The sequence below is a fragment of the Colletotrichum truncatum genome, assembly GCF_014235925.2.
Source record: "Colletotrichum truncatum strain CMES1059 chromosome Unknown Contig_0005, whole genome shotgun sequence".
NCBI classification, from domain to species: Eukaryota; Fungi; Ascomycota; class Sordariomycetes; order Glomerellales; family Glomerellaceae; genus Colletotrichum; species Colletotrichum truncatum.
This window is the reverse complement of record NW_027222402.1, coordinates 2,767,409-2,781,508: the sequence shown is the minus strand read 5'-3', so window position 1 is coordinate 2,781,508 and position 14,100 is coordinate 2,767,409. Positions and strand designations below refer to the sequence as shown.

Below are 14,100 nucleotides of genomic sequence, written 5' to 3'. Positions count from 1 at the left end.
AGAACTTCTCAAGTATAATAACAAGCCGCCCATCAGATACCAGCCTGGTCCAGTTTTTAAGACGCCGTCGCTAAAAGCACCCATATATGAACATGACAACCATACGCCATTCCCGTCCCAGGTTCCATTTACTCAGTAACCAGCGGTGCCGAGTGCTCCACTACAGTGGATCTATACATCGTTTGCATTAAAAAGCGACAGTAGTAAGTGACTGAAAATAGAGAATATGCGAAGATGAAGAAATGTGGTTCTCAAAGAGCCCGGCCTTGCGTTGAGGAACTTCTGCTTGGAGGACTTCGTTCATCGACAAGCTCGGCCGAAGTACCAAGCAAATCAACCTGTTGATCTGAACCGGGATCCACTCTGCTGATGCTGTGCTGTGCAACAACTCCATAGCTAGTTGGTCGCTCGGTGCTTGGCGTCCTGCGAATGTTAAAGTCTTCCATTGAGGATCCGTTAGATGATAGACGTTTTCGGTGAGATTCTGACCGCTCGAAAGGGAGGCGGCCTGGCGTTGCCGCTGCCTCACCACTAGGCAGGCCAGAAAGAGGTCCTGTCGGTGATGTCGGCGGTATCAAGTTAAACGAAGGAGTAGGCGAGTGGCCACGAGCCATGCACGAGTCCCTCTTCGAGCTCTTTCGAGGAATCTCAGGGATATCCGACTCTGTAGATTGCCGTCGATGTCTCTGAGATGGTTGCCGGCTTGCGGTTGACGCCACTCGACTCGGCAGTTTAAAGCTTCCCGGGCTCGCAATTCCGGGGAGGGTGGGCGGTGCGTCTGATACTTTCGGAATGCTAACTGTTTCGATCTCTGAGTCAGAGGACACAACCGACACTCCGTCATCGTTGAGCAGATTGTCAGTGTTATCATTTTCTTCCCCATTATCCGCAGGATTTCGTGTCGTCTTGTTCTTTGGCTCGTCGTCATCAGACTCTATTGGCCCATTCCTCAAAACACCCATTGCCACGGGGATTCCCTCCGGTGGGGGCTCCGCAACATACTCCGCATCGGCCGCCGCACGCATGGCTGGCGGCATCCTTGAACTTCGCACAACTTCGAACCCTTTACCCTTCTCCTTGGTCTTGCCACCAAAGAAGTTACGGAACCATCCAGCAGCAGAGGACATGGGACCAGTAGGATCAGCAGGGCCAGTTCCAAGCTTGCGGCCAACGCCCTCCGAGTTCAGAGCGGGGCCTCTGACACCATAGTAAAAGTCCACCTCTCTGGTCGAGTAATCAGCTCTGGGCGCTAAATTGATGGCCTGAGGGGCAGGGGTAGGCCCCCTTGACAACTGCGCCTCCAAATCTGCAGCATCCAAGTGTGCGCCCGCCTGGCTGTAACGACGTGAATCTGCAACAGAGGCCCTGTTTAGAGACGTGGATGAGCCGTTGATGGTATCCCCGCGGCGGCGCGGAGGGCGATAGTACGGATCAGCAGATTCGACGGTGACTGCTGCTGGTGGTCTGGTTGCTGCCGCAGGTGATGGTAGAAATGAAAAGGTGCTGACTTCACCGGGAGTCGTCGGAGTGAAATTGCTGCCGCTGTCAAGGTTGCGAGCATGTCCGGTGTAGGGATCAATGCTGTCAAGGGCAGAAGAGCTTCGGTGCTGACTTCTGAGGAGGAATCCGCTGCCTGCCGACTCACTCCTTAATCTTCCGCCTCTCATCACATAACCAGTTTTTGATGCTTCTTCTGCGTCAAGCATACCCGTGGTTGACAACTGGCTCGCTCGCGAAGGGCCGTTCTGGCGTCGAGAAGTACGTCGCTGCAGCTGACGCATTCCAAAAATCTTGGACAAGCCACCGCGGGTGAGGCCACGGGTGTCGTCGCCTCCAGCACCAAAGAGCCGCGCAGTGACCTCGATAATCGTCTGTATGGCATTTAGGAAAAAGCCAAGCACCAACACGCAAGCATGGATGAGTAAGATGGTATAACCGATCCAGCCCTTGGGGCCCTCTGTAACCCCCATCTGAGGCACGAACGCAACCATGAGCATAACAGTTGCGAATCGGAGAACAGAGAAGAGGGTATGGTAGGCATTCATTGACGTTGGAGACTGAAAAGGCCGGAACGCGTGTAGAGTCAAAACATGGATTACCTCACAAATAGCGAGAATGACAATTTGCGCAATGCCAGCCGGTTGCACGGCCCCAACGGCGATACCTCGAATGAAAGTAAGAATGACCGGTACAAGAGCAAAAGCGGCGGCCTCGTCCGAGTATGTGTTGTAAAGAGGCCCATAAAGAAGAACCGTTGGAAGGTCGTCGAACAACACTGCTCTTGGCCTGGTCCTGAAAATCAGATACAAAAGCCAGGCGGCGAAACATATCAGTATAATCAGAGTAATGACGGCTAGGGCGACTGCGAATTCGCGAGACTGGCCAGCAACGACTAGTTGAAAAGTCGACAGGGCGACGATAGGCAGCAAGAGATAGTTAAAAACGACACGCACGACGTTTCCAACTGAGAAGGGAATGTTCTTAGCGCGAAGATCCTCCTCCGACGTATTGCTGATGAGTCGGAACACCCAGCGGAAGAAAAAGCCGAGCTGAATTAGAACAAAAATAGCGGCAACAATAACGCACACCCAAACCATGGTGCCGGCCCAAATGTCTTCGACATCTGTCATGCCTACCAGCTGCGCATACCGATGGAGTCCATAAGTGCCATTGGTTACGTAGATCCCGTCCTGAACCGACTGCCAACCTGGCGACTTGCTTACAAAGCTTTCATTGAACATCAATGCTGACCAGCCTACTTGGCTAACAACAGGTTGGTAGAATCCGGGATAGTTGATGGATAAGCCACCTGTGAGAGCGACGAACTGGATATATTGCAGACAGTCACCAAATCCGGGCGTGACCAAGCGCAGCAAATCCGCATCCCGTCCATAGTTTGTCGTCCAGTGGAAGATGTCTGTCGAACCCCAGGGACTGAATACTGAAGCGAACATGGTTGCGAAGCCGACGAAAAGAAGCACAACCAGAGGCAGGTAGCGCAAGAGCGCAGCTAAGCTGCCGAGATCTGGGGTGATGGTTGCCGATATACAGCCAATCTGAGTTGCTTCTCTGTTGCCATACAGGACTAGAAATGTCGGTGCAAGCGACGAAAAGGCATAAGATGAGTTGAAATCCTGAGTTAAGTTTATTGAAGGTAGGTTTCCGTAAGGAGTCTCACTGAAGGTGGGTTAGCTCGGCTCAGATTGTACAGCAAGGAAGGGTATTCCTTACATCACGGAGGTATTGAAGACGGGTCCTAACGGGCAGGACCCATTTACAAGGCTATCATTGCAGAAAGCGCTTTTGTGGAAATAAGGTTGGTAACTCAGAACATTGACCTTGGTTTGAAGAGTTGTGAGGTTCGTCATGTCAGGCTTTTCGTGAATTTTGCCGTACGGCTTGCTGTCGTCGTGCCACGCGGGATCGTTTGAAGGGGGGACACCTCCATCAGGTGCTGCTGTATAAGAACCCGACACATTACCCCAGACGACGATGCGAAGGTTATGAGTTGGGTCTTTCGTATCAAAGCGGGCATCGACAAAGAGGGCATTCCATTGTAGCTGGGGCGGTTGGTATTTGATATTCGTGTAGCTATCGTCGAGGCAGTTGTCAAAGGGGACCAGGACGGCAGCGGCAGGTTGTATCAAAAGGGATGTGAGAATAACCAGCAGCATGCTGAAAAGGCTGGATGTGAAGATGGAGGATCGTGGGGAAAGTGACCGTAGTCTCGGACGACGGTCGACGTCCATGGTGAGTAGACTTGGAGACTGGGATCCTTGGGAAATCGAACGAGGGGTCAGTCTCGAAAACGAACGAGAAGGCTTCAAAGCTTGGAATGACAGCGAAAAGGCGTGTTTTCCATGTTCAGGGCGGGCAGAAGCTGCATGTCTTGGGGTACATTCAGGATCGGAGAGGTCTCGTGAGGAAGCTGTAGGTGGCATTCGCATGTTTCGGACCAGCGTATCCGTTGATGTGCGTCGTCGATGGGTGCTGCAGACGCTGGAGCTGGATACTGCTGGGTAGACGAGAAGCACACAGGGGAAAAGAAGGAGAAACACGAGGTCGTGTGCTAGAATCTCGGCATCTTGGGGGCCCTGTATCAGCTGCCTCGTCTCGTCTCGGTGCCTTCGGTTCCTTCGTCCGCCGTGGTGACCTTTGAATGTCGATTTTTGTTTCTTGATCGGTTCGTGGGGCTTAGGTTATCTGGAGCGTGGGCGAGAGTGGACTTGTTGAAACGGCGGAGAAACGGCGTGTGGTGAGGATGAAGGGGGAAGATTGAGGAGGGGAAGACAGGAATGTTAGAGCGGGAGAGTGTCTGACTGAGCAAAGAGGCGTACGGGTGTGTGTGTGGTGGTGGTGCAGGGCGCAAATGCAAGTGCAGCTAGGAAGGACGGGATGTTGTTGCGCAGGCAGGTAGGGGAAAGGGAATATGCTATGTACATCAGCAAAAAGTGCACTCCTTCCCTGTCGTGGTTACCTTACGTAGTCCCTCTTCCCTGCATGGTTGCCCATGTCCAATGTACAAGGGCGGATCAATGGCCCAGCGCAGCACAGCAACGGAGCCACTTGAGAGGCTTCCTATTTACGTAGTACGGAGTACTATTGCACAGAAACTTTGCAACGGGGAACATAAGCACACCAGGCTCCCGAGTGGCTGAGTGCCTCTTTCGTCCCTTGTCCATGCCGTCCCGTTCCACGGGCTCCTCATACGTCCAGGACTCCCTCCTCGGTGCAGGCAGCCCAGGACTGGGTGCTGATCAGTGCGCTGGCTCGTTGCTGGGTGCAGCCCAGTATTGCGCAGAGTGGTCGTGAACTCTGCGGCCTCATTTGATTCGGCGGTGTGGTGCAGTGCCTCATTTCAGGGCACGCACCTCAACTCAGGCAAAGCATCTTGCGGACATTTTGACAAATGTTGCACAGCCGACAGGCACTATCTCTTTACCTAGTAGCGCGGGTAGAGCAGGTAGGCAAGCACTTTGTTAAGGAATCTTCAGGGAATTGATTAGAGATGGCTTGGTGCTGATGCTTACTGGACTGCCATAATAAAAAAAAGAAAGAAAGAAAGAAAAAAAAAAAGGTTGTATCCAGCGTACTTTGACAAGCTGCTGGCATAATAACATAGCAACAGGTTTTGCAGGTGGACAGGCCTGGTCTCGTTTGGTTGCCTTCGTTTCCGTCACTCCTCCCCAGCAATCCATTTCCCGCCATTACTGACCAGAAAAGCCACGAAGCCGAGGGGTCCCCGGCCGAGTCCAAAGTTGCCGGTTGGCTACCCTTGGGCGTCCCCAGTCAGATTTGCAGTCTCCACTCAGTAAGGCGCAGCCGAGCCCCCTCGTCGCCTGTCTGGCCCATTTCAACTTAGGTCATGCCAGGCCGGGACCAAAAACTTCTGAGAAGTCAAGGGTTCGTCAATCCGTCAGCCGTCAGGTCAGTTTACTACTGCTGCTTCCTATCCGTCTTGCCGCAGTTTCGTCTACCAGATAATTCACTCTGGACCCTTCTTCGGGCTTCGGTGAAGGCCCAACTAGGCACGGGTGCAGGGTTTTGCCAGCTCGAATGATCGCCACTCACGGTCCAGCTGTCAATAGTAGACTGGCTGCTGAGACACGCGCGACAACAAAGCGGAGCCAGGGAAGAGAGAATAAAATATGGAAAACGGAACAAAAAAAGGTTTCTGAAATTGGCTGCGCTCCAGGTGGCTAGCGCCCAGCCTGAAACCCCAGACCTAGCACCCTATGACGTGCGGCTGGAAGGTGCCCGTATTCCGCATCGCCCGGATATTAGTACTCGCTTTTCAAACTGCAGTAAACGGGCAGAGGTGCCGTGCCTTACCTCACCAGCTGGGGATGTGAGACACTTTGTCTCTGACCCAAGATAACGCCTAATGCCATTGCATGGCACTTGCATCTGTGCCGGCAGCGTCTCACTTGGCCAACGCGCCAAGCTCGAAATTTCCTTAGCAAAGGTACTGCCTTTCACGATCTTGCCATGGTCCAGCCGCTGATGATTGCCCGATCGCGCACAGTCCTAGACATTTACACTTCCAAGTCCATCGGCGGCTGACAGAACTGCATTCTTAAGGTAATGCCGCGCCCGCGTAAAAGATTGCAAAATGAGAACATTTCCTGGCTTCCAAGCAGCCGATGTGTCGGGTTTCGTTACGATTATCATGTCTTCGTACCGTCTATCTACACGATGGTCTTATCGTTGACGATGCCTGCTGTTCGTTCTTTTTCAAATGCACCAGAGGAGGTATGCCAAACGCGCTACCAATCGTCCACAGCTCCCCCTACTAATGCTGCATCTTCCTGGCTTTACTTCACCTCTCCCGTAGTTTCCAAAGTATGGATTTATATCTTCATCTACGTCCGACAACCACTCGTCAGTATGAGACATGTAGCATGAACTATCTCTTATCAGTATGGGTGACAGAAATTTCCAATGGCAATGTTCTCCCTCTACCATATGGCCGCCCAGTGATGCGCACCGGCTGTCTCGTCAATTTGGACGGAGATGAAGACGGGCACGCATGGACCAACCTGCCAGGACCGCTACTAGACCCTACATAGTACAATGGCAGGGAAAGCTATAACTTCAGATGAACCCTTGGCCGCCATCACCATAAAATGATGTTAAAAGGACTCAATCGATTCAATATCTGTGTCTCTGTAAGCATTGTTAAGGTTGGCAGCACCAACATGGACAATGGCATCACCAACGACCAACAGCGGCTCAGAAGCGATCGTTGCAATATGAAAGCACCACATCGAGATCGCCTCCGTCTCATTGAACTTCTCGGGTACCAAGGAACCAGGCAGCACGCATCGCAGACTGATCGCCCAGACCCCGGCAACGTGTGAGAGGCCCAAACCCAGAACCAAGACTTTCTGCAGCATCATAGCTGGACCCAATGCGACTGCGGATCCGGCTGAACCATTCCATGATTCTTACAAAGGCACAGAAACCCGGTCAGTCTGTGAAAAAGGACGGAGAGGGGAAGCCGCTAGTGGCCAGCATTCAATTGTGATTGACGGGTTCTCTATGCATATCGCCATTCTGCTATACACCAATATAGACAAATTGGTTGCTTTCATCCACACACAACGGTCCAGAAACCAAGGTGCTACCGCTGTGTTCTTTGCTCACCGCCGCATTTCATTACACTGGATTGTCCTTTCCGCGCACCATTGCAACCGGCCGACTTTGTCATCTTCATCCTCCATCCACAGCTTCAGATTGAAGATATTGCCCAGCTATGGTCGCATGCTGCTCACCTAACTACATCCGCCGTCAGGGTAAGGTAGCAAGAAGAAGCTGTACGCCAAGCTTTACCTGCAGTACATTCATATACTGCTCATCATCCCACACCAGCGCGACCTCGCTCACCAGCTTACCCAATTACGCTGCGGCTCCCTCCTACATCCGCAATGAGAGACAAATAGGCTGAGACTCCTTCACGTCTTCAATACGAACTCCGGCACGAGCCAGTATCCATCTCAGCTCGTGTTTTCTCACTGGTCCGCTATTTTCAGCGTCAAATGGGACTTCAATGGGGGCTGACCACAAGGCCACAATTCTCCCCGCCCATGCAAGATATTCCTGGGAATGCATTGTTGACTTCGTATAGACGCACACACGCACATACATAACTCTGAACAAACGACATCACACCCAATCCCGCCCCAACCGGTACTGTCACGTCCCCACCTCCCCCGTCGTCCTTCGTCATTCTGAACGACCAGGATGACAGGCCAGTATGGATGGTATTGCTGGCTTCGTATCTGCCTTGCAGGAGCAATACCATCCCTTGACCTGATAACCCATCTCCGTGCATACTCCCCCACAGACTGAGATAGCAGTATAGGAATAAGGTGTATTCGGGAACAACCTGTCCAAGCGTAGTTAATACAGAACCGACTGCAGAGTAATGTAAACGTACCCCAAGCTAGTCCTTGGAAGACATCATCTGAAATACCAACTCTGGAGAAGGCTTTAACTGGCCCATGCCGCCTCATCCTAGTTAACTCCAAACGCATGTACTAAAACACTAAAGCACTCGACTCTAGGCGACATAGCTTTCAATAACTTGAAATGACACAATACACCGCCAATGATCCTATCTAGTCTGCATGAAGTTCTGCTATCTTGGATCTCACTTCGTTTCCGTCCCTCAATATTCTGACGACCAGCCCACGCCCATCCGCATAAGTGAGACAAGAAACGAGTACATCAAAGAGGTAGTCCTGATCGAATACGCACCGTTGCGGACAAGCAGCGCCTTCACAATCGCAGATATTGATTTTGGAAGAAGCAAAAATTGGCAGCCATCAACAGCTCGCTGCTCAGGGGAAGGGGGGCTGGGCATGTAAGTCAAAAATTCTCGACTGCTGCAACCTTGGTTGAAGGGCCATGCAAGCTCGCGCGGGAATACGATGCGCCCTCTTGGACCCCACTCACTGCCATGCTGAGGACTGGCTGCGTCATGAGGCGCCGCCCTCCGGCCAGTCCTCCTCCCCTTGACAGAAATCCGTCCTCAGCAGATATTGCTCTTGATCGACCAGGCATCAGACTTTGATTTCCAGCAGGTTGATCAGGAGACGGCCAGATGTAAGTAATTGGAGAATGCGAAGGAAATCCTCGGGATACGAGGTTCAACTTGGCATAACGCGGACGGTGTGCACACGTATGACTTGGCATCGACCGCTGATGTTACCAATACAAGCAGCAACTCGTCAGCTGTAGCAGAATGCAGTGACACTGTTTCCTACTGGGTAGCTAGCCTCACCACCGGCAACGGGAGGCGCCCGTTGTCCTGAAGCCACGAAATTTGCAGATCCTGCCCGTCTCCTCGTCTCAGGTATGCGGGCAATAGGATGTTTGGTCAATTATATCACGAATTTGACGCACACTGAACCATCCATTTCAGCCCCATTGCCTGCATTTTGAACCTATCACGTGTCCCAAGTATAATTTGTTCCCCTATCTAATCTTCCGGGCCTCTACTACGTATGGTAGTACTGCGTCTCGGTTCTTTCAAGTACCCTAGTTCTGAGGATCGTTTCACTGGTAAACGCTACGAGGGCTGGAGCTCAAGCTGCGAGTGGTGCTGCTTGGGTTGGGACTAAAGCGGGTACTTGTGCGTATTTGTCCACCAAGTTGTGAGGAAACTGTATTAGCATTATCATAGTCTGGTGAGATGTCTCGGGGAAAATCGTTGCGCCGAATGGTAAACGCTCCCATAGCCGTTGGTATTTCCCTCCCTATCGCCGCGATAGCTAGTTTAATTAGTTCCAAGTTGTTAATCAGGGACAGCAGACATTACTGGATATGCCAACATTCACACAACTTAACATCCACGCAATCCCCGGCCATCTCTTCCTCCGAGATTCTGTTGACCAGAGGTGTTCCAAGATCTTGAGGGGGTACAATTCGATTGACCATTCAATAGAAAAGGAGAATCTAAATATTGGAAGTTAATAGTAATCATCATTTGGAGTGAGCCCCTGAACGTGCCATTTGTTGGAATCTCAAAGCTAACTCCGCTCATTCCTCTCAGACTTTTCCATTACAACATAGTATGCACTGTCGCCGTGTTCGACAAGCCATACGCGTCCCATGACATTCATCAACAAGAAATGCTCACTTCATCCATGAGTAATTCGCCAATATTAATTTCGAAGTCCAATTCCACGTCGTACTCTTTAGACACCCATTTTCTTACGACCTCATACAGTTTGTTGTTAATGCAACTCATTTCGGCTGGCTCCAGGTCAAATGCCGACTCTAACAATCCCTTCATGACATAAATATCGCAACGAGCAGCTTCCGTTGCTTGCTGCCTTATGTTTATGACATCAATCGTGACCGAATGTAAGAATTGTGTGTGACTTTCATTGGCTGGACTCTCAAGTGGCAATACTTCGGACCTCATTCTCTTGTGAATCCTGTTCTTAGATCTGGATCTGGAGGCAAACCGTTTTTTTAGATACGCACGCGGTGAGAAATCAGGGGCTGCAATGGACGATCTCCGGATTATTGACTTGCCCTGTTCCTCAACCAGGTCCTCTTTTCTTGGATGACTGACATCTTCGGGCCAAGATCGGAGGGCGTTCAACCTGTCAAGGGCCTTGTTGATATCCTTGTCTGTCGGGCTAGGACTGACATGACCACGCTGACTTCCTTTCCATAGTATATTGACGAAGTCATCATCCAATCGGACATCGTTTCCCTTCATTATCGAATGAGAATCAATCCCCGAATCCTGAATTCCTAAGGATTCTAGTTTCTTGGTTGAATTGTAACTAGGTTTGTTTTGCGTCTGTCTTTCTGGCTTGTGGTTATCGTCCCCTGATTCTGCAAGTGTAGCCTGATCAAGCCTTCTGTAACCTCGTTTACCTACTCGACCACGAGTAGGTACGCGAGAGCGCATTTTTGGTGGGCTAGAGGAAGGCGGGGGCGTGCCAAAGGCATTCTCTTGGACAAATTTGGTAAAGAGGCGCGGGTTGGAATTGTCAATGCCCTGGCTGATAACTGGATCTTTTTCTGCGTCAGCTGGCAGGCCATCAAATACATGTTGTGCTTCGAATCGTTGGAATTGGCTTTCATCTATTGGGATTCCAGGCATATTCTGATGTCTCAGAGCGCTCCAGATACAATGAGGAGTAATTGAATGTTCGAAGATGGAAGATTCGAGGTCACCTGTCTCATGTACGCCCTCCCTTTCCGCTATGGGTGCCTGAAAGCAATTAGACCGTTGAAAAAGAGAGTTGCCTTGATCTTCATGAACCAGATTGATTAAACTGCTGCCTTCTTTATCCATGAGATCTACAGTGTCGAGGGCATGGATCTGCTTGCGGGAAACGAGACCTGCAGAGTTGTGTTTGTTTTCACTAAAAATCAAGTTTTCACTTTGGTTGTTATCTTGTTCGCCGCCTTTTCTCGTTACTGACTTAGCCAAAGTCCATGGGTTCGGGTTCTGGAGCCGAGTCTGCTTAGCTCTTTGTGTGCTTAAAAACTCAACTATGTTTGAGGGGGTTGGGTCCAAAAGAATGGCCTGCGTGAAACCTTCAGGGCTTTGAGTTTTGCTTCTGGTCATGTCAACCTCCCAGCCCATTCGGAGGGGAAACTGAGTAGACTGGGGAGATTCTTGTGAAACGGCGATCTCTAGTTGGGATGGGTGTGACCCTTCACCGTTCACTCGATCCATATCCTCATTGCCCTGTGATACTGTGCCGTCTGGTTCCCCGGCTGCATCTACAGCAGCTGTGATATGACTTTTGTTAGGAGGTGAGCTTGGGAATTGCTGGTCGATGAGAGTCAGTGAAGGCCCTGCTGACAATCCAACCTCAATATGGTCATCTCCTGATCCTAACCCTCGTATCAGCAGAGACATCTGTTTCTCTCCCCCATCTGATACGAGGCCTGGGAAACTATTGACGGTAGGGAGCTGTTCGGCTTGGCCATTATGGCTGTCTTTACATGTAACGCGACCCGGTTCATAGGAAGGCTGATATATCTCCTTGCACATGTTTTCGAATAAAGTCAGTAGTTTTGACTCGTTGGCAAAGAGAACCTCGTCTTTATTTGTCGCAATATTGGGGTCGTAACTGCCAATGACACATTGGATATCGACTCGGATGAACGGAGCTTTAAGTGCCTTCGATGAAGCTCCAGTATGAAGGCTGTTGCTTATGTGGTCTTTGTAGATTTTTGTCAGTTTCTTCATGGTACCTCTGGTGGTAGTCATTGGGCGGGAGTCGACCGAGATGAAGTAGCCCTTTCCAGCTATCATCGCGGGGTTAGCATTTGGCCTCGGAAGGAAAGCTTCTATACGGAGAATTGAGGCCGGTGTATTTGATTTTCTCGGATTCGTTCCAGCCTCGTAGCAATCGCCATTGTATGTCTTCTAGACACACTGGGAAACAAGCTCATTACCAAACACTTGCAAAACTGCTTCCCTGACATTGGCACCCCTGCTGGGAGCATAGGACCAGGAAAGTATTCTGTTCTTTAAAATCTTTAAAGAGAGTCTGATGCGAGGTCTTGTGAGAGCATACGTGTGCAGTAGCTCTTTAATCTGTACGTGAAATTTGGTGCTGTCCTTGATGGTCTGCTGCCTGCGAACTGGAAGTCCACTGAAGATATCCCTCGCATCCACGGTCGTTCCGACTGGAGCCGACACGGCCTTCTGAACAATAATACCACCTTCATGGGGGTTGAGTACTAGAAGCTTTGCAACGTCGTCTTTGGCCGTTCTTGTGGTAATAGTAAGTCTAGAAAGGATGTTCGTGCTTGCTAGAGCATCACCGCGAAAGCCCAGCGTCTGCCCGCCTTTGCATTGTAGTTCCTTGAAGGTTCGGAGCTTGCTGGTATGGAAACGGCGCCCTAGAGCATTATAGTCTTCGGGGTTAATGCCATGGCCGTCGTCACGGACTTGGATTCTGTCAACTGCATTGGCTGATACGGTGATTTCGATAGCGTTTGCACCAGCGTCAATGGCATTGTCAACAAGCTCCTTGACAAGGGAGACAGGAGTCACTATCAGAACGGAAGATCCTAGAAGACGAGCAGTTGCATCAGGTAGTTGAGAAATGGGCATGGTGTACAGGAAGGGTGGGCTAGGCAGATGAAAGGAAGTGCATGGATAACGAGGGCAGCTCCGAGGGGCTTTGGGCTCAAGAGAGTTGGAGAAATCGATGAAAATACCGACGAGATGTTCTAAATACACAGCGTCATTTCAGAAATTGATGGAGGAGGTCTTTCTTCGTCGAAGCTGTAGAAAACATGAAAAGAAAGAAAGGCAAGAGCGGGAGGGAGGAATTATGTTCGTCGACAGGTCGTACATGCCAGTGGCAGCAACAACTCGGGACCAGCTGTGTCCAGTTGGTAAGTTCCATATCGAACTCCAAGTACAGCTGGAACCTGCAGGGTTCACAGCAACGCAAGGGACCGTAAAAGCCCCGCAGCTGCTTTTGCCAGGCACGCAACACTTCAAACCACATGCCCCGCATCGCAAGGTCCCATCTCGCTTCCAAGCACCAGACGTAGCTCCCAGCTCCCACCCCTCCCTTTCGCAACCTCCACCCCGCCAAAGGAGCTACCTTGTTTTCTCCCTCTTAACCACGCACACGATCGGTACACTCAAACCATCACCACCAGACTGAACCCCCTCGGATACCCCTTTCTCGAATCACTGTTCAAAATGTCCGGTATTAAGGGTCCTACCCCGCAAGAGCACGACGGCAGGGCTTTGCGCATCGGCATCGTCCACGCCCGCTGGAACGCGACCATCATTGAGCCACTCGTCAAGGGCGCCAAAGAGAAGCTTCTTGGCTGTGGCGTCAAGGAGTCCAACATTGTTGTTCAGTCTGTTCCGGGATCGTGGGAGCTTCCCTTTGCTGTGCAGAGGTAAGTCAATAAGCATGCAAGCTCCTCCTGCCACCTCCATGGTCACTCGCCTTTTGCGCCAACACTGCTCGCTGGAGAACACGTCGATACACTGTTTTGAGTTTTGAGAAAGAACACCCTATGCTAACGTACCTTCGCCCAAAGACTCTTCTCTGCCTCCCAAGTCCAATCCGCCCAAGCCGGTTCCGGCAGCTCCGCCGGCGACCTTCTTGGCTCCTCGACCACGGACCTGACGTCCCTCCCTACCGAGTCCTCAGGCGGCCCCTTCGATGCCATTATTGCCGTCGGCGTGCTCATCAAGGGCGAGACCATGCACTTTGAGTATATCGCCGACGCCGTTTCCCACGGCCTGATGCGCGTCCAGTTGGACACCGGAGTCCCTGTCATTTTCGGCGTTCTCACTGTCCTTAACGATGAGCAGGCCCAGGCCCGCGCAGGGATCACCTCCGGAGGTCACAACCACGGCGAGGATTGGGGCTTGGCTGCTGTTGAGCTCGGCGTCAAGCGCAAGGCTTGGGCTGTTGGTAAGATTGAGTAAACTTTGGACCATACCTCGGGATTCGAATAAGATTTACATGTAAGATCGATGCCAGCCTGAAACAGGATAAAAAGAACAAAAATGAATATAAAAATACATTAAAAAGCACTAACCATGAAAAGTGGTTGATTGGAAGAAGCTCCTTGTCCAGAACG

General features: G+C 51.1%; 3 protein-coding genes across 3 annotated transcripts; 1 reads left to right on the top strand and 2 right to left on the bottom strand.

Annotated features, from left to right (window-relative positions):
- Positions 1-251: 251 nt before the first annotated feature.
- On the bottom strand, positions 252-3,947 carry CTRU02_208818 (uncharacterized protein; the record flags this gene model as incomplete). Its single annotated transcript, XM_036724766.1, has 2 exons — positions 252-3,177; positions 3,232-3,947. 2 exons carry the CDS (start codon positions 3,945-3,947, stop codon positions 252-254), a joined length of 3,642 nt encoding a protein of 1,213 aa, XP_036583398.1.
- A 5,678-nt stretch (positions 3,948-9,625) lies between these two features.
- CTRU02_208817 (DNA mismatch repair protein mutL) lies at positions 9,626-12,598 on the bottom strand (the record flags this gene model as incomplete). The annotated part of the gene is made up of 2 exons (XM_070205149.1): positions 9,626-11,784; positions 11,935-12,598. The coding sequence occupies 2 exons, from the start codon at positions 12,596-12,598 to the stop codon at positions 9,626-9,628; spliced, it is 2,823 nt and encodes a 940-aa protein (XP_070061224.1).
- A 405-nt stretch (positions 12,599-13,003) lies between these two features.
- Positions 13,004-13,945, top strand: CTRU02_208816 (6,7-dimethyl-8-ribityllumazine synthase; the record flags this gene model as incomplete). Its single annotated transcript, XM_036724768.2, has 2 exons — positions 13,004-13,407; positions 13,552-13,945. Coding segments are annotated over 2 exons (798 nt in total), but the record flags the coding sequence as incomplete, so codon positions are not given.
- Positions 13,946-14,100: the final 155 nt, after the last annotated feature.